Source organism: Phascolarctos cinereus, unplaced genomic scaffold (genome assembly GCF_003287225.1).
Source record: "Phascolarctos cinereus isolate Bilbo 61053 unplaced genomic scaffold, phaCin_HiC Scaffold_726;HRSCAF=1367, whole genome shotgun sequence".
Lineage (NCBI taxonomy): Eukaryota > Metazoa > Chordata > Mammalia > Diprotodontia > Phascolarctidae > Phascolarctos > Phascolarctos cinereus.
Window position 1 is genome coordinate 229,106,000 of NW_027556098.1, and position 27,818 is coordinate 229,133,817.

The 27,818-nt window shown below is 36.2% G+C and overlaps 2 protein-coding genes across 7 annotated transcripts in view; one reads left to right on the forward strand and one right to left on the reverse strand.

Moving 5' to 3' along the window:
- DPP4 (dipeptidyl peptidase 4) overlaps positions 1 to 27,818 on the forward strand; it is a 296,755-nt gene that overhangs the window by 242,865 nt on the left and 26,072 nt on the right. Inside the window, exon 27 of one of the 3 annotated variants that reach the window (XM_078146997.1) lies at positions 8,444 to 8,542. The exons of the other annotated variants lie outside the window; for them this stretch is intronic. The gene's annotated coding sequence lies outside the window, so the exon portion shown is untranslated. Of the gene's footprint in view, positions 1 to 8,443; positions 8,543 to 27,818 lie in introns of those variants that run through there. 3 annotated transcript variants of the gene reach the window in all.
- The window catches only part of SLC4A10 (solute carrier family 4 member 10), a 373,505-nt gene that overhangs the window by 135,702 nt on the left and 209,985 nt on the right, over positions 1 to 27,818 (reverse strand). For all 4 annotated transcript variants that reach the window (XM_021004923.2, XM_021004925.2, XM_021004921.2 and 1 more), the window contains exon 4: positions 20,324 to 20,462. In XM_021004923.2, the coding sequence (XP_020860582.1) occupies positions 20,324 to 20,462 (139 nt within the window). The remainder of the gene's footprint in view (positions 1 to 20,323; positions 20,463 to 27,818) is intronic.

The following is a 27,818-nucleotide window of genomic DNA, read 5'->3' on the forward strand; positions in this document are numbered from 1 at the left end:
ATCAACATTTTTCAGTCACTAGTAGGTCCCAAAGACCTACATCTTATAAAGACCGCTTTTCCCTTCTGCTATTGTTTCTCACCATAACAATGTCTAATAGAATTAATAGGAAGAAGAGGCAGAGAAACACCCTTAGAATCAGGAATAGCTGGGTTCAAGTTCCATATCTGATATATACTGGCCATGTGACCTTCTATGGGGCATTTAACCTCTCAGTTTCTGGAGTAAGTCTCTAAGACTACAAGTTGCAGTCTATGTATTGATTGACCTTGTTTTTTTTTTTAAGAATTAATAGGAAAAAACTAATATTTTGAGAGATAAAATAAAATGGCAATTCATACAAGAAAAAAATTTAAAACTATTAATTAGAAAACTCATATAAATAATATTCTATTGCAGCAGAGCTCATAATAAGATTTTAGGGGAGGAAATTATGTATTCTCATACTAACAGCTGATATTTATATAGTATTAGAATGTTTTAAAACATTTTGCATAAATTATTTTACTGATCCTCACAACCCAGCAAAGAAGATACTATAGCTATTATTGTCCCCATTTTGTAAATGAGGAAACTGAGGCCCAGAGAGATTACATGACTTGCTTGTGGTCATAGCCAGTGTCAAAAATATGTCAAAAGTCAGTCTTTCTGACTCCAAGTCTGACCCTCTAGCTAATCTACAGCATGACTTTTTAGAACACAAAAAATTGCTGTTAAAAAATATTTTCCATTTTCTAAAAGCATTAATGATACTACAAAATGAAACTCCTCTTGCCAGTATCCCTTGGACACCACCACTTTAGCTCTCTTCTTTTTTGTGTTCAACTTCACCAAAAGTTAATATTAAATCTCAGATGAAATTATTGTTTCTATTTAAAAGTTACTGAAATATTAAATGTTTATTTTGTGCACTTCCCACTATGGTATATAGTAATAGGCCATTAATTTTTTAAAAGCTTCAGGCACAATATTTAATAGAATTAGCTCTGATGCTACTGTCTCATTACTGTTATTTTTTTTTAACAAAAAGATTACCACAGGACAGGTATAATTTCAATTATATCTTCTACCACATACTACATCTTTGACATATGATGTTATTTCTAGGCGCAAAGAATACATTAAAAGGAAGGACACACTGGTAGTTTTATGACCAAAGAACATTGTTAGGTTTTAAATCTGAATTCTAGTATCTAGGGCAGTAAAGGATAATAAATAAAATGGGAACTTTGGGCATTAGGTTCTTAAAAGGTCAGAATGAACTTGGGAAAAGATGCAGGGAAGTAGACCATAATTTAGGGGAGAATGTTTCAAATTTAGCTCCTTTAAGTCTTTGGAAATATGAAGATGTGTGGATGTTTCAGTGCTGCCATCCCTCTAGAAATTATAACATATTAGTCCAATAAATATGCCTGAAAAAATTGTCTATTGCACTGAGGAAAAATCCTTAAAAAATTTCTGGTCAATTCAGTCCCCAAGGTCCCTTCTAGCTCTTCATCTTCTAGCATAAATAGATCTTCTAGTGTAACTAAGAAGAAATTTAATAAGCATCTATTATGTATTGGTATTACAAAAAAGAAATGACACTGGCCTTGCCCTCCAGGAGCTTACAAATTAATGGGGGATGGGGAATAAATCATGTACTCAAAATACTGTGATACAAGGCAGCATATACATAGTAAATTCAAAACAGAATTTTAAGCAAAGTGGTTTGAGAAATTTCAGTAAGGAAAGATCATTCTCAGCTGTGTAAATAGGTACCTGAGTTGTAACCTGAAAGAAGTATAGGGTTTTAAAAGGTGGCAGTGTGGATGGTGGAGGGAGGAATCCATTCTACTATGGGACACTGAAGGGACAAGATGGAAAATGAGAGCAGGAAACAGTGAATGGTCAAGTTTGGCTGAGACACAGAATACAGAAAAGGGTGAGTAGTATGTAAAATAGGTTAAAGAAATAGGTTGGAATTAGATTGTAGTGGGCCTTGAATGACAGGATCAGAAGCTTAAACTTTCTTAGAAGTAGATTCTTTGAATCTACTGAAGGTTTTTCAGTAGGGGAAGAATGCAATTAGGAAAGAGGCACAATGTGCAGGATGGAATGGAAAGGGGAGAAATTAGAAGCAGGGATCTCAGTCAGGAGGCAATCATAATATTCTAGGCAAGAGGTAAGAAAAGTCTGAATCAGGGTATTTCAGTGGGAGTACAAAAAGGGAGCAAGATTCATTAGATATAGTGGATGTAGTACCAATAATACTTGGCAAATGACTGCATGTGGGAAGTGAAAGAGAAAGAAAAGATAAAGGTGACTCTCAGATTTCAAAAATGCCACCAACAGAAATAGAGAATTTAAAGGAAGAAGGAGGTTTGGTGAAGAAGACAGTATGATAAATGTTAGACATGTTGAGTGTGAGGTGTAGTTGGGACAGTACGTAGATGAAATCTAGCAGGCAGCTAGAAGTACAGGGCTGGGATTCCAGGAAAAGACTGGAGGTTAAAAGGTTCAAATGGAAATCGTGAAATTGCATAAAAATTTGAAAGGAGAGGATGTAAAGGATCTTGGAGGACATTCACATTTAAAGATGAGAAGAGGCCAGCAAAAGGCAAATAGCAGGGCCAGGGTAGTAGAATCTTTAGTGTGAAGCGTCCCAAAAGTAAAGGAAGAGAGAATATCAAGAAAAAGTGATAAATGGGGCCAAATATCACAGAGAGACTAAGGTGAACCAAGACTGAGGAAAGGCCACTGGTTTTGTCAAGGAAACCACTGCTGACCTTAGTAAGTTCAATGTCAAGAAAGTCATAAGGAAAGCTATAATTAGCAGAGAGTTGAGTGATAGACAGTGAAGAAACGGAAGTAAAGAGTAGTAGACAACACTTCCTGGAAGTCTGGCATTAAGTGGGGAAATGAGATAGAACAATACCTGGTGGGGGAATCAAGGTAAAGGGAAAGTAGTTTGTTTTAAGAATACAGAGGGAAAGTACAGGCATCAATTGAAAGAATTCAAGAAAAGGGATGACAGAACAAGGGCCCAAGTGTGATGGGAAGGGATTGAGGATACAAGTGGAAGGTGGTTCTTTGTAAAGAAGAAGGTTACCTGAGACTACATAGAAGACAGGAAAATATGAAGAGATTGAAAGAAGCAGAGAGGTGACTTAAAGATATTACAGTTAGATGGCCTCAATTTTCTCAATAAGGTAAGAGGTAAGGTCATTTGCTGAGAGTGAGAAGTGAGGCGTAGAACTGGATTCTCAAAAAGAAAAGTGAAGATTTGGAACAGTTACTGTCAGGAATATGATCAGAGAGTTGGCAAGACATGAATAAAAAGATTACTACATTGTGGTGAACAACCAGTTGAGATTAAATGGTATAAAGCTGTAGTGGACACACTCAGCACAGTTGCATGATTTGCTCCAGCAGCTTTTAACCACAAAATAATGAGAATGGAAGGGGAGAATGGAGGTGTTGTAGAAGGTTGCATTTTAGGGGGAATAATGGACAAAGGAGCAAAAGTTTCAAGGGCAGAGGTGAGGGAATTACTGGAATGACTGATCAAGATTAGTTCAAGGAGGGTAAGGAAGAAAGTAAGGCTAGGACAAGGTTGATAGCTGGGTGAATTAGGCAGGAATTAATGGTCCAAAGGTCATGATGAGGCAAAAGAATGAGTAGGAGAGGTAGAAAGAGTCCTAATTTTATAAGAGGGAATAGTTTTATTTTTCAAAGGACATTAAATTTGAGCCTTGGGATTTCCTGATATTTGAAGCTACTAAATCCTCTATGAAATACACTTTTAGCTTTTTGCTGTCAACACTCCTCATATGATAAGCCACAAAACATCTACCTTTTATTTCAATCCTCCAAACACCATTTACAAAAGCAAGAGATACAGTTAATGCAAAACAGGAAAATACTTTTCAAACTAGGGGCTCAGGACTCCTAGGAAAGGGATTAAAGAGTTCCTGGAAACTAATGTTGCAAAATTCTAATCAGCTGTTTGGTGGTGATGATGGCAACTTCTGAGTTACATCCTTGGGTGATTCAGGCCTTCAGTAGGTACAGTAACAGTGCCCTAGACGATATTCTGGAAGCAGAATGTTTCTCTTGGTATCCACCAGACTGACAGGCCAAATTCATACAGAATTCCAGGGATATGGCACATAGTAAGAATTCAGTAAATGCTTATTGACTGACACTGTAATATGCAAGATATGGAGGTTCTTAGTAAGTATCATGTTGATATCAACCAGGCTTTGCCAAAGATTTCAAGGTATATTTAATTTTCTAAAATCACATTTGTAAATTGTACAACACTTACTTCTAGATCCTAACATACAGATATTTCAAGGATCTACAAATAATTGGTGGGGCCACTCCCTCCATCAACAAAAATTATAACTCCCCTTCACCTTATTAGGTGATCTTTATGCATCATAGTGGCCAGAAAAATGCACCACCTGGTGACCAGCATTCGGGTGATGAGAATATGTGTGGTTTTCCACTAAACTCAAAGAAACAAAATATAGTCCTAGAACCTACGAAATTTATGTCAGGGCTTGTAATTCCCTAAGCACACATTCAATTGCAAAATGTTTGGGTTAGAGTTATTTTCCTAATGTCACAATGGATATGGAAGACTTAAGTTCAAATCTAACCTTAGGTACTTCCTAACTATGTGACCTTGGGCAAGTCATTTAACCTCAGTTTCTTCAAATGTAAAATGGAGATAATAAATAGCACTTACCTCCCAGGGTTGCTGGGAGAATTAGTGAGATCATATTTGTAAAATGCTTAGCACAATGCAAATAGTAGGTACTATATAAGTGCTACCTATCATCACCATCATCATCGTCAAAGTGTTCCAATTTGTCTCAGTTTTCAAATAAACTCAATGTTTATATGAATAGTAAAGTAATGCAAATAAAAGCCTGGGTGAGGGGAGGAAAGGAGCAAGAGAGACAGAGACAGAGACACAGAGAGAGAAATACAGGTAGAGAGTGGACTTGTATAGGGAGCTACCGGTGAGGAATTTTCTATACCAATTCAGGTCATCACTTTTTCTGCAACTTAGAATCTTTGAAGCACTGAGTGGGACTTGAAGGTCCTGAAGGCCAGGTCTTCTTGGCTACAAGGCCAATTCTCTATTCACTAAGCTAAACTGCCTAACATATACATAGATATATGTATATATCCTTATATATAACATATAAGGATAATGTATATGTGCACACACTCATATATATATATATATATATACACACATATATATATATACACATATATATATACACACACAGGTTTATATATACATACACACATATATATCTATATATGTGTATACAGATGTACATAGACAGAAAGATGATAGATAGACAGACAGATAAATATAAAGATAGATAGATAACCAGACCTGGGATTTCATTGGTAAAGGAAACTCCTAGGGAGGTAACTCCCTTCATTAAAGAGTCAATCAATAAGCACGTATGTTCTAGGAACAATCCCAGGGCTGGGGATACAAAGAAAGAGCACAAATACTCTTCATCCTCAAAGAGTTTACATTCTAACTGGAAAGACATTATAAATAAATATGTACATATATGTATATATAAGTGTGTATCTCTATATATAAAAGTATATACACAATATTTGCAAAATGAATTACAGATAATTTTGGAAGGCAATCCACTAGCAGTTTGTGGTGGTATAAGGAAAGATTAAGGGACCGTCTAGTGTATCAGCCACACTCTGTTCAACATGCTGAGCACTGTTCAGAACGTGCAATGTGCATACATGGCTTCTGCCCTCTCTGAATATGTCTATTCTAAGTCTCTAGGAATGTTTAAAAACTTTTGAGGGTTAGAAAAGGCCTTGTTGAGGAAGAGGAGTCTGAGCTGTACTTTAAAAGCATTTGTGAATGCTTCTGTGATAATCTCATGCGTACTTTCCAAATATGATGTCCTGCTCTCATACTCCTTGAACAAATAACACCCTATGTCTGGAGTGAAGTCCTTTGTCATTTCTGCTCAGAAAAATTCAAGCTTCTTTTAAAGCACTGCTCAGATGCCTTTTCTTGAAGAAGGCCTTTCCTAACCCTCTTAGCATAAATTATTACCAATCCCTCCCTCTTGAAATGATGGTCCATCCTGTGTATTTGCCCTCTGTTTACATGTTAAATGCTTCCAATAAAATATAAGCTCCTTAAGGACAAGGGCTCTTTTGCTTTTGTTTCTGTAATTCCAGAACCCAGCACAGTGCCGTGCACACATTAAGTGCTACATAAAATTTGCCAAATAGAATGAAAACTAAAATTCTTTTAAAATTTGGAAATAAGTTTAGGCTTTTTTCTTTAACACTATTATGTCCTCTACTTCTGTTAACTTCTCCAGCTGTTTGTTTGATTCTTTATTCCTTTACACTGTCAGAAACGACCAGGGCTGCAATATCACCCCAAATTATAAACTTGAGAAAAATAATGAAAATCTCAAGAGAAAAGTATTTCCATCTGATTAAAAAAAAAAAACCAAAACTTGTATAGGCCCAGAGTCAGGAAGAATTTACAAACATTATGTGGAGGCTTACATAAATTACACACAAAATTAGAGACAGAAAAATCCATTGTTCTCAATCAATGGTTTTTTTTTTTTGCACTTTAAATGACATTGGAAAAAATAATTGCGATAGACTTGAACCTGTAATGCCTTGAATGTCAAGGGTCTTCATGACATCAGTCAATTTATTTTGATAGAGTAATCCTATTTCCCACAACTGTTTATGTATCTGAGGCCTGTCTGCTCCACACTGCTTTGCCTCTTCAAAACATTTGTATAAAGAACTATTAGAGGATAGTCATGAGAAGTCAGCCATATGCCCTCCACAAAGCACAGCTGTGGTATCTGCGTGTGCTAGTCTATTAATAACGTTAGATGTTGTTTACAAAAAGGGCACTGTAATTGTGTTGATTTCATTAGTCTTATCATATGGCTTGTTTCAGGGCCTTAAAAAGAGAACAGCTGGTTTTTAACAAACATTCCTAATATCTAGAATTCAAAAATGTAGCTTCCCAATCTAAAACTTTGGTTAAGATTTATTTGGCTGTGATGGCTGACAAGTGAATTCAAAATGTGGTACAAATGACATGTGCAATATGTTGATAAAAATAATCCTATTTGCTTCTCTGGCATATCTTCTTTCCCTTACCATTCCTACTGCCACCAACTTAGTTCAGGTCCTAAACCCTCTCTCCCTAGGATTATTGGAACAGCTTCCCTGGTGTTCTCCCTCTTCTTTAATCTAGCCTGCCCATAGATAATGCTAATAAGCTTGCTAATGCATAGATGCAATTACATCATCTCCTCTTCTCAAAAATCTTCAGTAGGTCACCACTGACTCCTGCATAAAGTCTAAAGTTCTTGGCTGGGTTTTCAAGGCTTTCCACAATTTGTCACTGTATCACTTCTCCATCTGATTTAGTCTCATCTATTCTACTTTGTAGACAAACAGGATTATTCAACATCCCCTGGAAACTTCTCATGCTGTTACTCATCTGTACATTTGTTCTCGTTTCTTACATCTTGATTGTCCTAGATTTAGAATTCTATTTCTTTACGTCTTGACTCTTCCCTCTAGAAATGATCTGCCTAAGCTGCTCCCATATTACTACATATACTAGAGGCGGCTAGGTAGTACAGTGGGCAGTTATGGATTTGGTATCAGGAAGACCTGAGTTTGAATTCTGCCTCAGGTATTTACTAGCTATGAGACCTTGGGTAAGTCACATAAAGTCTCTCAGCCTCAGTTTCCTCATCTGTAAATTGGGCATCTACCTTACAGAGTTGCCATGGAAATCAAATGAGATAACACAGAAAGCACTTAATAAACCTTGAAATGCTACATAAATGATAGCAATTATTATTATACTCTTTTACGCCTTCATCAATATTAATTTAGATTCTATGTATCTGTGTATATGTTTCATTACTCTATTAGATTAGAAGTTATTGAGAGCAAAGACTTCTTAAAATTTTTAAAAATACCTAGAGCAGCAAGTACTTCATAAATGTTTGTAGAATATTATAAATCTTCTATATGTGTCATCTGTTAGTAAATTATTAATTTTTCTTGGACTGCTATAGAGATAGGGATTGGATCTATAACAATTGATATAGAGAATTCCCAGATGAGGAGACTCCGCCTATCAACACACAGATTGTCACTTTCTCTATGATTTAAACTCTTGAGTGTAGCTGGTCCTTGACAAAAAAAAATGTTTTTCTCTTGGATTTCTTAGAATGAAACTATAGTAGCAGAAGCAGACAAGTAATAAATACTTCTGAAATCTGTCTTTATTGGACCAACTTGATATTTCAAGACAATGCAGCTTTGTGACTTTAAAATTTACTATATATCTCAACCCTTTTCCTCATTTAAGTTAAATTTGTTCTCTTGTTCCCAGGGCTATTGAGCTTCAGCCAACACTCATCTACACTCCTCTTCAATATCTGTTACCATTTTGACTGAGCATCAGCTGTTTCACTGAATATCATATAGCAGCACAAGGAATTTATAAAGACTACAGAAGCATAGCTAAGTAAATCCAGACTAATGGAATTAGAACTTGCCTTGCCATGTGTACTCTTTCTCCTTCCTTTCCTTTGGACTTGGGTGCCTTCCTATTGGCATATTTGCTAGTTCTGATCACACAAATTGTTACAGTGAGAATCAGGGTTATTCCAAGGACAATGGAAAAACACTTGGTGGTGATAAGTAGGCTGCAGCACATTGCCATATAAAACTTGTGCACTAGAAGTGGCATAAATGACATTATTCACAGAAGCAGAATGGGACATGAGCCGGTCATGTAAGAAGAACAAAAGGATAACATGTGGACAGCCTATGAGCTGCACTGCAAGCCACAGACATTAAAAGATCCAGAGAAAGTATATTTTGTGGCTCATCTGGGGGTACATTTGTGGATGGCTATGGACAAAATTCTCATTATACGAAAGGGCAGGGATGAGTTGTGATATAAACCAGAGAAGGAAGTACTCTCTTCAATGAGATCATAGATCAATCAAACAATCATCAATAAAAAAATTATTAAGGGATTACTATGTGCCAGATATTGTACGAAATGATGGAGATAGAAACTGAAGAGTAAAACATTCCCTTCTCTCAAGGACATTCTTCTGATGCACTAAAGTATGACATAATTAACAATCTGTTATCCTGTAGTAATAACTTTAGTGTTAGTAAGGGTTAATAAACTTAGTGTTAATAAGTATTAGGGTTAATAAGCCATTCATCATATCCATTATTACTATTATTAGATTGTAATAAAGTCATACATACTTATGTATGGAGGAAATTGCCCTTGCATTCTAGTATAAAATGGATTTCGATTAAAATTATTATTATAAACTTATTTCTAAGGTCTCTTTCAGCTCTAGAGCCCACAGTTAAGTCATTTGAAAATTTGATATTAGAAGGCTCAGAGTTAATTCCTTGGTTTTAGATGTATATTAAGTAATAATACCTAGAACTGAAATAGCACTTTAAGGTTGGCAAAGCACTTCACAAATATTATCTCATTTTATCTTCACAATGACCCCAGAAGTTTGATGCTATTATCTCCATCTTTTGGATAAAGGAAATAAAGCAGAAGCTTGGTGATTTGCCCAGGGTCACAGACATGGTAGGTATCTGAGGCTGGGTTGGAACTGAAGTCTTCCTGAAGCCTGCACCTACTGTGACACCTAGCTGTCTACAACATTAGTAGGAATCATGGCAAGATAAACTACCATAGAAGCAATAGGGAACTGCTGAAGTTTAAAAAATAGAGGGTGGAATGATCACACTGACTTTTTATGAAAATAATTTTGGCAGCTGAGTGGTTGGGAGGGAGATGGACTTAAAGAAGGGATGAAATTAGGAGGCTTTTGCAAAAGTCCAACTGAGAGATGATGAGGATTGTCATAAGAGTAGGAGAAATATGAATGGAAAGAAAGGGATATATACAATACATGCCGCAAAGGTAAAAAGGAAAAGATTTGACAACAGATTGAATGTTTAGGGTGAGTGGGGATGAAGAGTCAAGGATGACACCATAGTTGTGAGAGTGGGTATCTGGGAGTATGATGGTGTCCTTGACAGTAATAGAGAAGTTGGGAAGCAGAGTTTCAGGGGAAGGATAATAAGCTCTGTTTTGGACATTTTGAATTTGAGATGCCTATGCAACGTCCTGCTCAAGATATCCCAAAAGCAGTTTCTGATATTTTACTCTAAGTCAGGATAGAAACTAAAGCTGAAGATATACATACATACTATGTGTGTGTGTGTGTGTGTGCGTATGTGTGTGTATGTATACACATATATGCACACACATTTACACAGATGTGTATGTACACATATACATATCTATGTATACACACATATGCACATACACACACCCATATCTACGTATACACATGCATATGTATGCACACACATATCTATATAATCTGCATAGAGATAATAACTGAATCAATAGGAGCATATGGGATCAGCAAGAGAGATAAGATAGAGTGGACAAGAGAAAATGTCAAAGGACAGAATTTTCATCCTTATCTAAAAGCATTTCTTAAGTGCTTACTATGTGCTCTATTAAGCACTGAGATACAAAGAAAGGCAAAAATAGTCCCTGCCCTTAAGGAGCTCAAATTCTAATGGAAGAGACAACTGGCAAACAACTATGTATATTAAAGATATATACAATGTAAATTGTAGGGCAATATCAAAGGGAAAAAAACTAGAAGTAGCTGGTGTTCTCCTGAAGATATGATCTGAGCTGAGTGTTGAAGGAAGCCAGAGAAGCTAGGCAATAGAGGAGAGGAAAGCAAACATTACAGGAATGGGAGAAAGCCAATTTAAAGGCACAGACTTGGAAGGTGAATGTGAATAATAGCTAGAAGGTCAGTGTGACTGAACCATGTAGAATGTGAAAGGGAGTAAAGTGTAAGACCAGAAAGTTGGAATTTTATATTTGAACCTGGAGGAAACAGGAAGCCACTTGAGTTTATTGATTAAAGGTTGCAGTGACATAATAAGAACTGTGCTGTAAGAAGATATCTTGGGCAGTTCAGTGGAGACATCCTGGAATAAAGAGAGACTTGAGGTAGGAAGACCAAGTAGCAGGCTATTGCAATAAGCATCAGGTAAACCAAGGGGGATATTGTGTGTGTGAAGAGGAGACATATGCAGGAGAGGTTGTGAAGACAGAAACAAGCCTTAGTGAGGACAGTGAGTGTTAAGATGAATGAGGTATCAAGTATGACACCAAATTTGCATACCTGGGTGGCCTGGGAGGATGGTGCCCTCAGGAGTGTAGGGATGTTGAGAAGGGAGGAGGATTGTGGTAGGGGAAGACAGTAGTCCCTTTTTTTTTTTTGGACATGTGTTGAGTTTGAGATGTTGAAAGGACACATCCAGTTTAAGATGTTTAATTGGCAATTGATGCCATAAGACTGGTGGTCAGAAGGCAGATCTGGGCTAGATAAATAAATTTGAGAATTATGTGTATAGAGAGTATAATATAATCCATGTGAGCTGATGAGATCATTAAATGAGACAACAGAGAGGGAAAAGAGAGGACAGGAAGTAGCAGTACCAAATTAGATAGTTTGAGATAGCTAAGGGAGAAGAGGTGGGAGATAGCTGGATCAATTGTTTTTTTTCAGAATGGGAAAGTAAAGTTTTTAAACAACAGAGAAGGATTTAATAGATATAAACAGATTGAAAATTAAAGAGAGTAGAGAGGCTATGTGCCAGAGAAGATGAAAAGGGATGGAATCAATGGTACATTTGGAGGATATTGATTGTCTTGGCAAGAAGGGCTACCCCTTAATCTAAGGCCCAAGGGAAGGAGGAAACAGTAGGCAATAATGTCTGAATAATGTGCCAGGACGGTGAGGAGAAAAGAGGGATCTCTCAGAAATTGGTCTCTATTCTTCTGGAGAAATATGAGGCAATATCCTCAGCTGAGAGGATGGGTGGAATATGGTACAATGGGAGTCTTGAGGAGGATCAGATGGAATGGAATAGCTGATGTGATGAGGGGAATAACCAGTTGACTAGGGAGGTAAAACAGGGTTACCTTGCTTCACTGGAAGCCCATTTGAGATTATGTAATATAAATTTGTAGGGAAGCTAGGTGACACAGGGCAGTGAGTTCTCTGACCACTTTGGAGTAATTCAATATTCTCAAAGTGTGGCCGAGGGGCTGTTGGGGGCCCCAAGACCCTTTTGTTGGGTCTGAAAGGTCAAAATGATTTTTATAATACTAAGATGTTTTCGTTTCTAATAATGGTAAATATCAAGAGTGAATATCAAACAAAAGCTCTTTGGGAGATCCTCTATAATTTTTAAGAGTGAAAAGGGGTCCTAAAACCAAAAAGTTTGAGAACTAATGCAATACAGTTTGCAAAATAGCTCAGAATTTTTTTTTTCCACTATCAAGGAATAGATGAATTCAGAGTACAATACAATAAAAGATTTATTAAGCACCTACTATGCGACAGGCACTATGCTAAGCCGTGGGGATAAAAATAAGAAAAAGACAGTTCAGTCCTTGCTCTCAAGCAGTTTACAACCTAATGGGAAAAGACAACACAAAAGGAAGCAGAAAAGAGTGAAGGATGGCTGGGTATGAAGGTCAGAGGGTACTCGGCTGAAAAAGAACTTTTTTTTTTAAGTAGCTAAGGTTCTAGAGATTTTCTAATTTCTCATTTCAAGATAGGCAACATCATTGTTCTTCAGACATTTTGGAGGATTAGCCTTTCCAAACTTACTTCAGCACTGCTATTAGTTTATGTACAGAAAGATATGAAACCTACACATTTAAAAATAGATCTAGGTTTATTATGTTTACTGAAAACACAAATAAGAGGACTCCTAAGATAGTTCCACAAACCATCCTAGAGCTCCATCTAGAAGATAAGTAAAATATTCATAACATTACGAACATTAACAATAGTATTTCATATAGTACTTTGTAATTCACAAAATGCTTTCATATGCATTTTCTCAAAAGCAAATGTGCATTTTAATTTATTTCCCTTGCTTTCAGAACACTATGTTAAAAGTATGCTTCCTGAGTGATGGAAAATTGAATAAGAGACAAGTGTTACCTTTCAAATATTTTATCAAACTTTTTACAGTAGCTTTTCATGAGTGCTCTTTGAGGGCAGGGATCAGCAAAGTGGAGTGATAGAAAGAACGCAGGATCTGAAAACAGAGGGACTGGGTTCAAAATCAATCTCTGCCAATTTCTACCTGTGTGACTGGATAAGTCATTGACATCCTATGAGCCTTAGTTTTTCAACATGTAATATCAGAGGACTAGGTGACCATTATGGTCCCTTCTAGCTCTCAATACTTAGCAGATCATTATACAGAGTTATTTTCTAAGCCTTATTTATCAATGTATATCATTGTATATCATGGTATAATTTCAAAGTCTGGGTTAATTAATTAATGCATTCATAAGCCACTTTAAGATTTTATAGATATGAAAGAGAAAGCCAGTAATTACTGATGTCTTCTCAGTCACTTTTTGTGGTAATAATACTATTTAAGTTTTTTAATTCTTTTGAAATCTTCCCCTCTGAGATAACTTAGAAATCAATCTATGAATGCCTTTAAAACTGCGCTGCTTCTGGTATAGATTTCTGTATATTTTTGGTCAAATCCAGCTACTCTTCCCAATATCATTTTCTAAAATGCTATGGTGATGGCAAAATACTAACTCAGAAAGTACCACAGGTACTGAGATAGTAGAGTATAAATGTATTGGTTGTGTAAATGCTTTATAAACATTGCTATTTTACTGTCAGTTATTATTGTTCAGCTAGTCATTTTCATTTAAAAAAAATGTGACTCAGTACCCAGTATGTGCAGTGCCTTTCAATTCAGTTACTGAAAAAGTGTTCATGGAACACCAGATACACAGTCATGGGCTACTAAAAAGCCTTTTTAATTTCTTGGTCTTGAGCCACAGTTTTCAATAAAGTTTTTATTGTTCTCTCTTGGTTTCACTCTTGTTGTTTAGTATTGTCTGAACCTTTGCGATCCTATCTGGGGTTTTCTTGGCAAAGATATTGGAATGGCTTTCCATTTGCTTCTCCAGCAGTTTTTACAGATGAGGAAACTGAGGCAAACAGAGGTTAAGTGACTTTCCCAAAGTCACACATCTATCTAGTATGTGTCAGAGGCTGGATGTGAATTCAGGTCTTCCTGTCTCCAGACCTAGCACCCTAACCACCTAGCTGTCACTAGACAGGTCTTTTATTTGCCTCTATTCAGAGAACTTCTGAAGTACCTTTCCATTTATCTACAGGTTCTTTGCTCCTCTGGTTAATTTTTTAGTGAGAATATCAACAGGGATGTAATTTGGTTTCTGAGTTTTTTAAAACAAATCATCCATTGCTGGCAAAGGTTGTACATTAAAAATGTCAATGATTAATGTTTTTAGACAGTATGAAAGTGTGAGATTCCTAGTATCTTATTCCATCTTTTATGTCTCTCTACCACGTCATAGCAGGAGTTTTTGTCTATTTCCAGCATTACCTTGTCCCCCAAACCTATCACCTGGTGGCTCTTCTGACAATGAGCTTCTCCATACTTAGCTAGGCTGGTCCTCAGAACTGGCAAACACTTCTAACCTTTAATCAAAGCCTTTATAACTTGTTAGGACCTGCCAGGCTTGCATTCCACTGACTTAGCTTTCAAGAACACGGTGTCAGGTCCACCCTATGGGGAGGTACACTAGTAATACTTTCAGGAAGGGCTTAACAGACTAAACAACTGCATTCAGAATGAATTTCTGAAGAAAAAAAGATTAACTAAACTGCTCTCCAAAATTAAAAATAATAAAACCCACAATATCCATGTAATGCTACTTTTAATAAAGTTTGGTTTAATATACACCTCTGGCCCCACGTCAGACAATAATGTGTTTTAATGTCTAAGACAAATGATGTTTCCTGTAGTAGTACTATACAGGTCTGGTCTCTGTCTCTTAAAGCCTAGAGAATAGACAGAAGTCAGTTCATATCACCTTTCTTTAGTGCTTCCCATTAGAGATTTCTTTTTCTTCCAAAATGGAACTTCAAATAAAATTTCTGCTTCACAAAGGGGAAGGGAATAAGCATTCATATAGAACCTACTATGTGATAGGCACTGTGCTGAGAACTTCCCAAATATAGCATTTGATCCTTGCAACAACCCTGCAGGGTAGGTGCTATTATTATCCCCATTTTACAGGTGAGGAAACTGAGGCAAACAGATCAAGTGACTTGCCCACAGTCACACAACTTAGTAAGTGTCTGAGGCTGGATTTGCATTCAAATTCTATGTATGTTCATATTCCAGAGTAAGTTTAACTTATAAACAACCAATCACACCATGATTTAAAATGGTTATTTCCTGATATGCTATTGATGTTTGAATGGACAAAATAAAACAGTGGGCAAGATAATAAATGAAAAACATTGTGTTAATTTTCATTGTGTAAGGTCATATTTATCCCTTGCTTTCCTGAGTACCTACTATGTAGGTTTTTCAATGCTTGAAAGAAAATGCAAAGGAAGATGCTTCAGACTAAGTGCCTGCTTAGTCATCAATACCTTTCTTTCCCAAGAGCTAAATATCCCAGGGGCAAGGACCTACAACTATAAGAAAAACAAAGACTTTTTTCATACTTTGTATAAAGGAACCTTTCATAAGTGGTCCCATTAGGGAAAAAAGGATGCAAAACCTGCTGAAGCATTTTGCTATATTGTTTAGATTAGATTACAATCTAAAAGGAACCTCAATAATAAAACAAGGAAATAATAAGCTCCAAAATGTGTCCAAAATAAGTGCTCTAGGAGTTCAGAGAAAGGATTAAAAACCTTGTAGGCCAGGGTTGTCAAAGGAGGCCTCCTTTGAGCTGGATCCTGAAGGTTCAGTTATACTTGACTAGGTGGACAGGAAAAGAAGGGAATTCTAGAAAGGGGAAATGAGTAAAATTTTGGAGTCAAGAACGAGCATGGAATATTTGAGAGACATTGTAGATCCAGTATGATTGGAATGGAAGATTTGTATTGAGTCATATGTGATCAGTTTCTGGATAGTTTTGAAGGCAAGGCTGAGTTGATATTATTCTACATTAGAAGAATCGTTTAAAAGTTTTCGAGCATAGGCGCATTCTAATAAAATTAGCTTTTAGAGAGTAGCATTTGGTAATAGAATCATTGCCCAGATGGACATTTTAAAAGCAAGCATAGGCAGAGAAGCCCAGCTTGCTCCTGAAAAATAATGCTGCAAGTGAAATAAACAGAACCGGGAAAACAAAATACATACTGATTACAACAACATAAACTGAAGGAACAATAAAATGAGATGCCATTTAATTATAAGTTCTGATTTGGCTCCAGAGAAGGAGTGAGGAAATGTGCCTCATTCTCTTGATTTGACAGGTTTGAATCTATGGGTGTAGAATGCTGCAGGACCCTTTCACTCCAAATCTAGTCCTCTTTCCATGAAAGCACAGTTTTTGACCCCCATGCCATCTTGGTTGTTCTCATGTGGATGCATTCTACTTTGTCAATGTTCCTGTTAAAATGTGGCACAAAATTGAACAAAGCAGTATACACCAAATGTGTCTGAATAATGCACAGTATGATGAGACCATTATGGTTCTGGATCTTTACTATTTCTTTTTTTTTTTTTAGTTTCATCTAAAACTTCAAATTTATTTTGAAACCACATAATACAATTGACTCTTACTGACAAGTAGCATGTTGGTGGCTTCATTGCAGGGCTTGGAGTTAAGGCTTGGGTTTGAATCTCTCCTGTGAGACACTAAGCAAATCTCTTAACCCAGGTATCAGTTTCTTTCTGTAAAATGGGGATGAGAGCTTCTACTCCTTCAAGGTCATTGAAAAGATCAAATGAGATCGTGCATGTAAAATACTTTACAAAACCCTTAAGTGATATACAAAATTGAGCCATTGTTAAAGTTATATTATTTTAAGCTTTCAGTCAATTAACTATCCCCTTCCACCACTTCCTTCTTGTTCATGTGAACTGCTGTAAATCCAGTTCTTTTCCATCACACTTGAGCAAAGGCAGTTGGGTGGTATAGCATAAAATGCTGAACTTACTTGGTAAACTTTTAAGTTATATATATTAGCTATTATTATTATTTTGTTGTTCAGTAGTGTCTGATTCTTTGTGACCTCATTTGAGGTTTTCTTGGCAAAGATAGTGGAGTGATTTGCCGTTTCCTTCTCCAGCTCATTTTACAGATGAGGAAACTGAGGCAAACAGGGTTAAGTGACTTGCCCAGGGTTTCTCAGCTAGTGAGTGTCTAAGGCCAAATTTGAACTTAGGAAGAGGAGTCTTCCTCACTCCAGGCTTGGCACTCTATGCACTGTGCCACCTAGCTATTTATTATTATTATTATTATTATTAATTATGGTGATTATAATGATGCAATGATTGAGTTTTCCTTTTAAAATATCATAGACATGAAAGCAGAAAAAAACATTTCCTGGATTGTTAAAATAATTTTAATAACAGATATTTATAAAGCCCTTCAAAGGTTACAAAATGCTTGGTATACCTTATTTCATTTGAGCTTTACAACACCTTATGAGGTAAAATCGATAGATTCTATTATCTCTATTTATTTGCCAGTAGTTACCTAACTAGTTAGTGTAAGGGGGTAAGATTTGAACCAGATCTGACTCCATGTTCAGCACCTTATGCACTACATTGCACCACACTTAACCTCTGATACTGACAGTTGATGCTTTCACAGAATGACAGACTCCTAGAGACGAAAGGAAACACTAATACTACACATTTCACTGCTTTGCTCAATCAAGCAACAATGAAGTGGATACATTTGATAGCTTGCATTTGGTATTATCTCTATCTTTTACTAAAATTATCTCATCTCCTATATTCTATATGGAAAAGTATAAGAGATGGTAGAATGAATAATTCCTCATTGCTCTAACATAACTTGGCTTAGTCAGTTTTGCCTAAAATACATTTGTAGAATTTCTGGTTCACCACTCTCCCAGGAATAGGTTTAAAGTCTTAGCATTGCCTTTACCCCTTCTCCTCCTCCAAATTAGTTAATTTGATCTTGATTCTTTGTGTAAAATGCCTCTCCAATTCATCCTGTCTTATCACCATCCCAGTCCAGAATCTCATCACCAAATTCTTTTACAGAATCTTATTGTTTCTTCTGTCCATTTATGCATCAAATATGCCCTTTCCTTCTATCACTATGGCTTCTGTTCAAGTCCAAAATCTTATCACATGAATCCTGGACTATAGCAGCCATCTATGAACTGAATTTTCTGATTCCTGGATTATCATAGCTGTCAATAACAGAATACCTGTCTGCAATTTCTTTCCTAGTGTAAAGTGAGCCATAGACCAGGAAGCTAATGGTTAGGTCAACAATGCCAACTATGAAAAAGTTGTGCCAACCAAGCCAAAATATGAGTAAGATCTGAAGATATGGATTAGTGCGAGGAATCCTGGTTTTGGACCCACAAGTCTGGGTACAAATCTCAGCTGCACTGCTCATTCCCTCCGTGACTGAGCAAGTCACCATAGTACTCTCACTCTGTTTTCTCTTCCAGTTCTACCATGGATAAAACTGTGTCATCTGGTTGAAGGAATCAGATATTTTGACCTAAAGAAAAAACTTATAAAGAAGGTTGGGAGTGGGGTATTAAAATTTGCAAAATACTTCAGGTGATATCATGCTCCTGAGGGAAGAAGTAGGAATAATTGTTAGGATTTATAAGGAGGTAGATTTCAATTCTACATAAGAAAGATCTTTCTAAAAATTAAAGCTGCCTGAACTGGAATGAATTGTCTTAAGAAGAAGAGAAATTATGAGGACTGGAAGACTTGTTGACCACATGATAGGATATTGTATAAGGAATGTTTACTGGATGACACTTTCCCAACCCCAAGATTCTGTGATCTTACATTCATAATAATTAGACTAATGTGATATAAGATCTATTATAAAAAGAATGATTAAACAGTATGAAATATGCTGTGCTTACTAGGGAAGGAAAGTTTGCTATTGCATTTTAGAAAGCTTTCTCAATAAAAATTTAAACAAAAATAGGCTATAGTGCTTAAAATATTACTCCTCAGCCAAACAGTCATTTCAGGAGGCAGAATTCTGTATTAGATTACAATTAATTGGGTATCATTGACTTTTGTTATAAAAGCAAAGTTTCAATTTGTCTTATAGGAATATTATAAAGGAAAATATTCTTAAAAGAAATGCATGGCATTTTTAAAAAAATAAAGATTTTACCCCCACAACCAAACATGATGAATCAACCAGGTGCTTTGGCTACAGCATGCAAAAAATCCTGTTTTTTCCCCCACTTAACTGAAAGAATAACTAGATATGGTTATGTTTATGACATATATATATATATATATATATATATATATTTTTTTACTACTAATAACAATTTATTTTTATGTAATGCTTTTCAGTCACAATGTAAAATGACTGAATGCCATAGTAGTGGGAACCATGTAAAAGTCAAACTGGAATTTAACTCATTACTTTCAAATTACTTTGTAAAGTAATAAATTCCTTATTTTAAAAAAAAGTTTGTGTCTAAAAAATACTTGAAAGTTAAAGATGTTTGGGGAACGTGATATAGAAGGGTATATATACACACATACATATGAATATATATTTTATATATACATATGTATGCGTGTATAAATATATTTTTTCTCCATCTACCAAAGGATCATTTTGTGAGATACATATATGCCTGTCAAGTAGCCACTCCAAAGATTTCATGTCATCTATGACTTAAGTCACGTGTAATAATTTTGCCTCATTCTTCACAAAGATTCTACACTCAAGTTTTCACTCATGATCGCTCACTTATTCAGCAGCAGCATGAACAGACAGGTGAAGAGAGAGATATAATAAACCCAGAAAGTAAACTCATATGTGCTTTAATCTTTTGCTGAAGGCAGACAATGTATGTGACCACTTGTCTTCAATGATGCAGCTATTGCTGACTCTGTATCATTGTTTACTATAATTACTATATTCACATTTCATTCTGACTTATATACCATAATAATATACATCTGGATGAGGAATATCATATAGTAATACTCTGGGTTGCTTGCTATGTATGCTTTCCATCAGAGATCTCTTTTTTGGACATTAATGGGGTTTACAAATGTTCACTGTACCATGAATTACTAACTAGATACCAGAAACATAATGCCCCCAAATCCTCACCTGGCTGTCTCTCGCCATTCGGCATCCTCACCTTCACGCCAGCAAATCTCATCAAGCTCTGTGAAAAGGTCATGAGGAATGTGTTCCTCGTCATCATCCTCGGTTCCAAGAATAAATTGTACCCTCTGTGATGGGGTGTCTGGAAAGCCGGAGATATGAAGAGATATTACCATGGCTTCAAGCTTAGCACATTCTCAGTCACCTCCCCCCCACCAGCCGGCCAGTGTGTGCTCAGGAAATTCAAACTAATTTTAGTATTTTCCTAAGCCAAGCATAATTAGAAGGGTAAATCTGCTATAACATATACATATATAATGCTTCCAAAGACAAGTATAAAGATTCCTTTTAGGTTATCTGAAATACTGCTCCCAGTCCATTAGCATGACCAAATACATGTCTTTCTGAGAAAAGAAAGAGCACACAGAACCAATTCTGTTTTCCATAATTATTAGGAAATGTGTATAACACACACATATATACATTCAAACATATACACATTTATACATATACATAACTTTTTTTTTTTTGGTTCAGACCTCTGATTTCATCTGTGGAAAGGAATTCTTGGTTTGGACACGTTCCATCAATATAAATCAGCAATTGGTCACTTCCAATATTTAAAAAAGTTGACTAGGGCCCTGACAATTTAAATTCCTTGCTCAAAGTCACACAGCTAGTATGTATCAGAGACAGGGCTTGAACCCTCATCTTCATGCTTCCAAGGCTGGCCCTCTATCTGCTACACCAGGCCCTCATGGTAATATAACAAATCAGTTATACCAAATACACTCGAGGAGAAAAATGAATGTTTAAAAAGCTTGCTAGCTTTTCATAATGTTCCAATATCTATGTCTAGTCCTTCTCCTTCTCCTTCATGGGTTTTAATATCAATGCCTGCCTCATGGAGGTATTCCCTAGGGTTCAGTCCCAAGCTCTCTTCTCTTACCTCTCTAAACTTTTACTCTCTGTGGTATCTTTCATGAAAAGGGCTTGAGCTCCCCCTTCTAATCAGTCCTTACCTCTAAATCTGTATATCCAGCCCCAACCTCTCTCCCGAGGCTCAGCCCTATATTTCTGCCATATGTATATCCCTACCTGGATATCTTATTATCAAATACAAAATGCTCACAATTTAAATCATTGTTACCCCCTCCCTCCAAACTAAACAAAACAAATCCATCTTTCTCCTGGCTTCCTATTTTTAGTGTCATTCTCTCTATTACTCTTGCTAAAGAACATTAGGTATTCTTTGCTTAGTTCCCAGAACCTAATCAGTTGACCAATAAATGTGTATTGATTGGTTGGTTGCCAGGCACTGTGGTAGGCTTCTAGACATGCAATTATAAAAGTGCCTTACTTCAAGGAGTTTATATTCTACTAGGAAAAAAAAATACGTTGATTCTGTCTCTGCAACACCTCTTATATCCATACTGTCTTTCCTGTCTTCACTGCCATCACACTGGTTTAGGCCCCCATTAACTCTTGTATAGTCAGTAAAACTGATTTCCCCACTTTTTGTTTCTCCTTTTTCCCATTCATCTTACACAATGCTGATAAATTAACAATCCTAAAGTACAACTCTGATTATGTCACTGTTCAGCCACAAATGAATCAAAACAAAACAACAACAAAGACACTTAAATGGCTTCCCTTTCCTATCAGATAAAGTTCTTACTTCTTTTACCAGTATTCAGGGCCCTTCAGCATATGGTTCAAACCTATCTTCCTAATTTTATTTCCCATTACAAAATGCTTAGCCCAGTACCATACATATCAGAGGTCTTTGGTAAATATTTATTGAAGTAGTCCCTAATATACATTCTACCTTATTATTGCCCTCTGAAGGTGCCTCATGCTTTCACTATTGCTGTTCTCTGCACCTCAAAATTCTATACATTCTATTTTTTTTTGTTAAAAAACATTTATTTTGACAGTAACAAGAATTTAGAAATATTTTCTTGAACTAGTTGTAAACCTAGAGGATCAATTTTTCAGAGATCATACTAAGAAAATTATTCCTTTACTATGATATTCTCTGGTTCAGATATTTTTGTTATGTAATAGATTTTATTTTTTCCCTAATTACACATCAAGGCAATTTTTAGCATTCATTTTTACAAGATTTTGAGTTCCAAATTTTTCTTCCTCCCTCCCCTCTTCTGAAAATGGTAAGCAATTTGATATAGGTTATGCATGTGTTATCATGTAAAACATATTTCCATATTAGTCACAGTTATAAAAGAAGAAACAGATAAAAAGAAAAAAACATGAAAAAGAATAAAGTAGGTAAAAAAAGTATGCTTTGATCTGCATTCAGAGTCTATCACTTCTTTATCTGAATGTAGACAGAATTTTTCTTCATGAGTTCTTTGTACTTGTATTAGATTATTGTGTTGTTGAGAAGAGCTGAGTCATTCACAGTTGATCATCACACAGTGCAGCTGATACTGTGTACAATGCTTTCCTGGTTCTACTCATTATACTTTGCATCACTTTGTACAAGTCTTTCCAGGGTTTTCTGAAATCTGTCTGTTCATCATTTCTTATTGCACAATAGTATTCCATGACATTCCTATTCCACAGCTTGCTCAGGCCATTCCCCAGTTAATAGGCATCCCCTCAATTTCCATTCCCCAGTTAATGGGCATCCCCTCAATTTCCAATATTTTGCCACCACAAAAAGGGCTGCTATAAGTATTTTTGCACATGTAGGTCCTTTTCCCTTTTTTATGATCTCTTTGGGATGCAGACCTAGAAGCTGTATTGCTGGATCAAAGGGTATGCATAGTTTGGTTGTCTTGTATTTTATTCAAAATTTTTGCATTGATATTCATTAGAGAAAGTAGTCTGTAATTTTCTTTCTTTGCTTTAGCTCTTCCTGGTTTAGGTATCAGCACCATATTTGTGTCATAAAAGGAGTTTGGTAGGACTTCTTTGCCTATTTTCCCAAATTGTTTATATGGTATTGGAATTAATTGTTCATTAAATGTTTGGTAGAGTTAACTTGTGAACCCATCTGGACATGGGGATTTTCTTTTAGGGAACTCATTAATGGTTTGTTCAATTTCTTTTTCTAAAATGGGGTTATTTAGGTATGCTATTTCCTGATCTATTTATCTAGGTAATTTGTATTTTCATAACTATTCATTGATTTTGCTCAGATTGTCAGATTTATTGGCATACAAGTGGGCAAAATATTTCATAATGAATCCTTTAATTTCTTCTTCATTGGTGATTTCATCAGTTGCATTTTTGATAATGATATTTGGTTTTTTTCTTTCTTTTCTAAAATCAAATTAACTAATGTCATATCTATCTTATTGTTTTTTCATAAAACCAGCGCCTAGGTTTATTTATTAGCTCAACTTCTTTTTTCACTTTCAATTTTATTAATCTCAACTTTGATTTCCAATTTGGTGCTCAATTGGGGATTTTTAATTTGCTCTTTTTTCTAGCTTTTTTAGTTGCATACCCAAATCATTGATTTGCTTTTCCTCTATTTTGTTGATGTAAGAATTTAGAGAAATAAATTTTCCTCTAAGTACTGCTTTAACTGCATCCCATAAATTTTCTGTCATTATTGTCATTCTCTTTGATGAAATTACTGATTGTTTCCATGATTTGTTTTTTGACCCACTTATTCTTTAGGATTAGATCGTTTAGTTTCTAATTGATTTTTAATATTTCTTTCCACTGCCCTTTGTGGAATGTAAATTTTATTGCAAGATGATCCAAATAGCCTTTCTACATTTGATTTTGAGGTTTTTATGCCATAATACATGGGGTTTTTTTTTGTGTGTGTAGGTGCCATATGTTGCAGGAAAAAAAAGCATATTCCTTTCTGTTTCCATTCAGTTTTCTTCAAAGATCAGTCATATCTAACTTTTCTAATATTCTATTCACCTCCTTAGTTTCTTTCTTGTTTATTTTTGGTTGGATTTATCAAATTCTGAGAGAGGAGAGTTGAGGTCCCCCACTAGTATAGTTTTGCTGTCTATTTTTTCCTGTAACTCAGTTAACTCCTTTAAGAATTTGGATGTCATACCACTTGATGCATATATGTTTACTGTTGACATTACTTCATTGTCTGTGATACCTTTTAGCAAGATGTAGTTTCCTTCCTTATCTCTTTTAAGTAGGTCTGTTTTTGCTTTTGTTTTGTCTAAGATCAGGAGTGCTACCCCTGCTTTTCTTTTTTTAACTTTGGCTGAAGTGTAATATATTCTTCTCTAGCCCCTTACATTTTCTCTGTGTGTGTCTCTCTCTGTTTTGAGTATGTTTCTAGTATGTTTCTTGTAAACAACATATTGTAGGATTCTGGTTTTTGATCTACTCTGCTATCCACTTCTGTTTTATGGGAGAGTTCATCCCATTCACATTCATAGTTATGATTACTAACCGTATTTCCCTCCTTCTATTTTCTCTATTTTCCCATTTTGTCATCTCTCTCCTTTCACCCTTTCCCTCCTCAACAGTGTTTTGCTTCTCTACCACCTCCCCCAGTCTGCCATCTCTTCTGTCATTCCTTCCACCCTCTTTTACTTAATCTTCTCTTCTCCTACTTCCCTGTCAGATAAGATAGATTTCTACATTCAACTGATTGTGTATATTATTCCCTCTTTGAGCCAACACTGATGACATTAAGATTCAAGTGATGCCCATAGCCCACCCTTTCATCTTTCCCTCTACGGTAATAGGTTTTTCATGCCTCTTTGTGTGAAATAATTTACCCCTTCTATCTCTCCCTTCCTTCTGCACCCGGTTCACTTCTCTTTCTCTCTTATTTTTTATGTCATTCCCTCAAATTCAACTTATATCTGTACTCTCCACGTATATTCATTCTAGCTATCCTATTAGTGTTGTTATTGATGTGTTTTTTTTTAAGAATTACAAATATCATCTTTCCATGCAGGGATGTACACAATTTAGCTCCATTGAATTCCTTACATTTTCTTTCCCCTTTTTACCCTTTTAGGCTTCTCTTGGAAATCCAATTTTTTTGTTCAATTCTGGTCTTCCCCTTATGAAAGCTTGAAATCCTTCTATTTCATTGAATGATCATTTTTTTCCCCTTGAAGTACTATGTTTAATTTTGTCAGGTAGGTAATTCTTGGTTGTAGTTTTAGCTCCTTTGCCTTCTGGAATATCATATTTCATGCCCTCTGATCTTTTAATGTTGCAGCTGCTAAATCCTGATTGTGGCTTCCCGATATATGAGTTGTTTCTTTCTGGCCACTTGCCGTATTTTTTCCTTGACCTGATAGTTCTGAAATTTGGTTATCATGTTCCTTAGATTTTTAATCTCTTTCCTGAGGTGGTTGGTGCATTCTTTCAATGCCCATTTTGCCCTCTGGTTCCAGGATATCAGGGCAGTTTTTCTTGATAATTTCTTGAAAGATGCTGTCCAGGTCCTGCTTTTGATTATAGATTTCAGGTAGTTTAATGATTCTGATACTGTCTCTCCTGAATCTATTTTCCAGGTCAGTTGTTTTTCCAATGAGGTATTTTACATTTTCTTCCATTTTTTCATTCTTTTGAATTTGTTTGATTGATTCTTGGTGTCTCACAGTCATTAGTTTCCATTTGCCCAATTCTAACTTTTAAGTGAGTTATTTTCCTCAGCTTTTGTACCTTTTTTTCCATTTGGCCAATTGTACTTTTTAGAGCTGTTTTCTTCAGCATATTTTTGTATCTCCTTTCCCATTTGGCTGATTCTACTTTTTAAGCAGTTGTTTTCTTTTTCCAAGCTGTTGACTCTTTTTTTCATAATTCTCTTGCATCATTCTCATTTCTTTCCCCAATTTTTCTCCTACCTCTCCTATATGACTTTTAAGCACCTTTCTGAGCTCTTCCGTAAATTCTTTCTGGGCTTGAGACCACTTCCCATTTATGTTCAGAGCTTTACCCATAGATGTTTTGACATTGTCGTCCTCTTCTGAGTTTGTGTCTTGATCTTTCCTATCACCAGAATAACTTTCTATGATCAGATTCTTTTGTTGTTGTTGTTGTTTTTGTTTTGCCTGTCTTTTTTTGGCTTTTTTATTCTCTTTTAAATTTGATCTCTGCTTCTGAGGTCTCAGGCTTCTTGTACCAGGGTCTGCAGACTGGCTGTTTACCTGATACTGCACTGATGCTGCCCTGAGGAACATGGGGAACCCTCATGTTTGGTGCTGTGCTGAGGGGGTGGAGTGGTGGGGGATGGCTAGCAGTGCTGGAGGCTGTAGGAGTCTGGCAGCTTACCTGCTGCTGGTGTCTGGCATGTGCTGAGACTGGTGAAGTGTTTCTGTGTTTCTCTGGAGCTACACTGAAGCACATGGTGGTCTGGCCACTGGTAGCTGTCTGTTGAGGGCTATGCGTAAGCACATGGGGCTTCTCAAAGCTGGAGTCTGCCAGTTCCCTTGGCTATGCTTTGGGGGTGAAGGTTGGAGGGGGGGGTGTCCCGGTGTTAACATTTGCCTGTTCCACCACACTGGGGCTCAGAATCTCCCCCTAGCTTGCTGAGGTGAGGTTTCCTGATGGCTTGCTGGGATGCTTCCTGTCCTAGTCTGCATTTCTTTTTACCTGAATGAGACAGACCTTTCCTGCCAATCTTCCAAGTTTCTGTTTCACCCCATCTTTTTGCTGGTTCTGCTTCTCCAGGATTTGTTTAGGGTGCTATTTTATGGTTGTTTGGAGGTGAATATGGGAGGATTACAGTGATTTACTGCTTACTCTGCCATAGTGGCTCCCAGAAATCTCAATTCCACACATTTTTCAAATCCCAGCTGAAATGCCACTTTCTCCATGAAATCTTTCATTATTCCACTGAACGGACCCTATTTTTTTTTCCTTCTCAGAACACCCATGACACTTTTTTTGGTACCTCTTTTATGGCACTTAACAATCCTAATGACACTTTAACCTATAGTTATTTTTATATAATTTATATATCATACTCTATTAAGTCATAAACTCTTTGATGTTAATTACTGTATCTCATTATGAGATCTCTGACAATTTTGTCTCTCTTTAGAGAAAGCTAGTCCCTGTCTAACTAAGAAGGAAGAATTGTCAGCCTAATCCACATTGTGGAGAAATGCTGGTAGATATTAGTTGTGTCACAAAGTGTGATTAAAAAAAGTACCAGCCATGTGGAGTAGAGGCCCCTCTGACTTGGCCGGTGCCAGAGACTACAAGAGTCACCTTCCCTGCCCTGATGACCGGATGTTGTCCAGAAATTTTAGGCTATGAGAAAGGTTGGGCTTACCAAAGCTTAAGTTAACAGTCACTGTATACTTGTTGCACATCCTTGTTGTGTTAAGGCAAAGTAAACTTCCTTTTGGTTAACTATGCAGTAATTTACAAGTACTTGATGATGTCCCAAAATTGAACATGAAATAAGAGAACGTTGGCATTAGTTCTGTCTATGGTACCTTTGTATCCCTTGCAATACCTTGAAAAAGGCATTACTTATAGAAGGAACTCAATAATTAAGCTGTTGAAAGTACAATTTAAG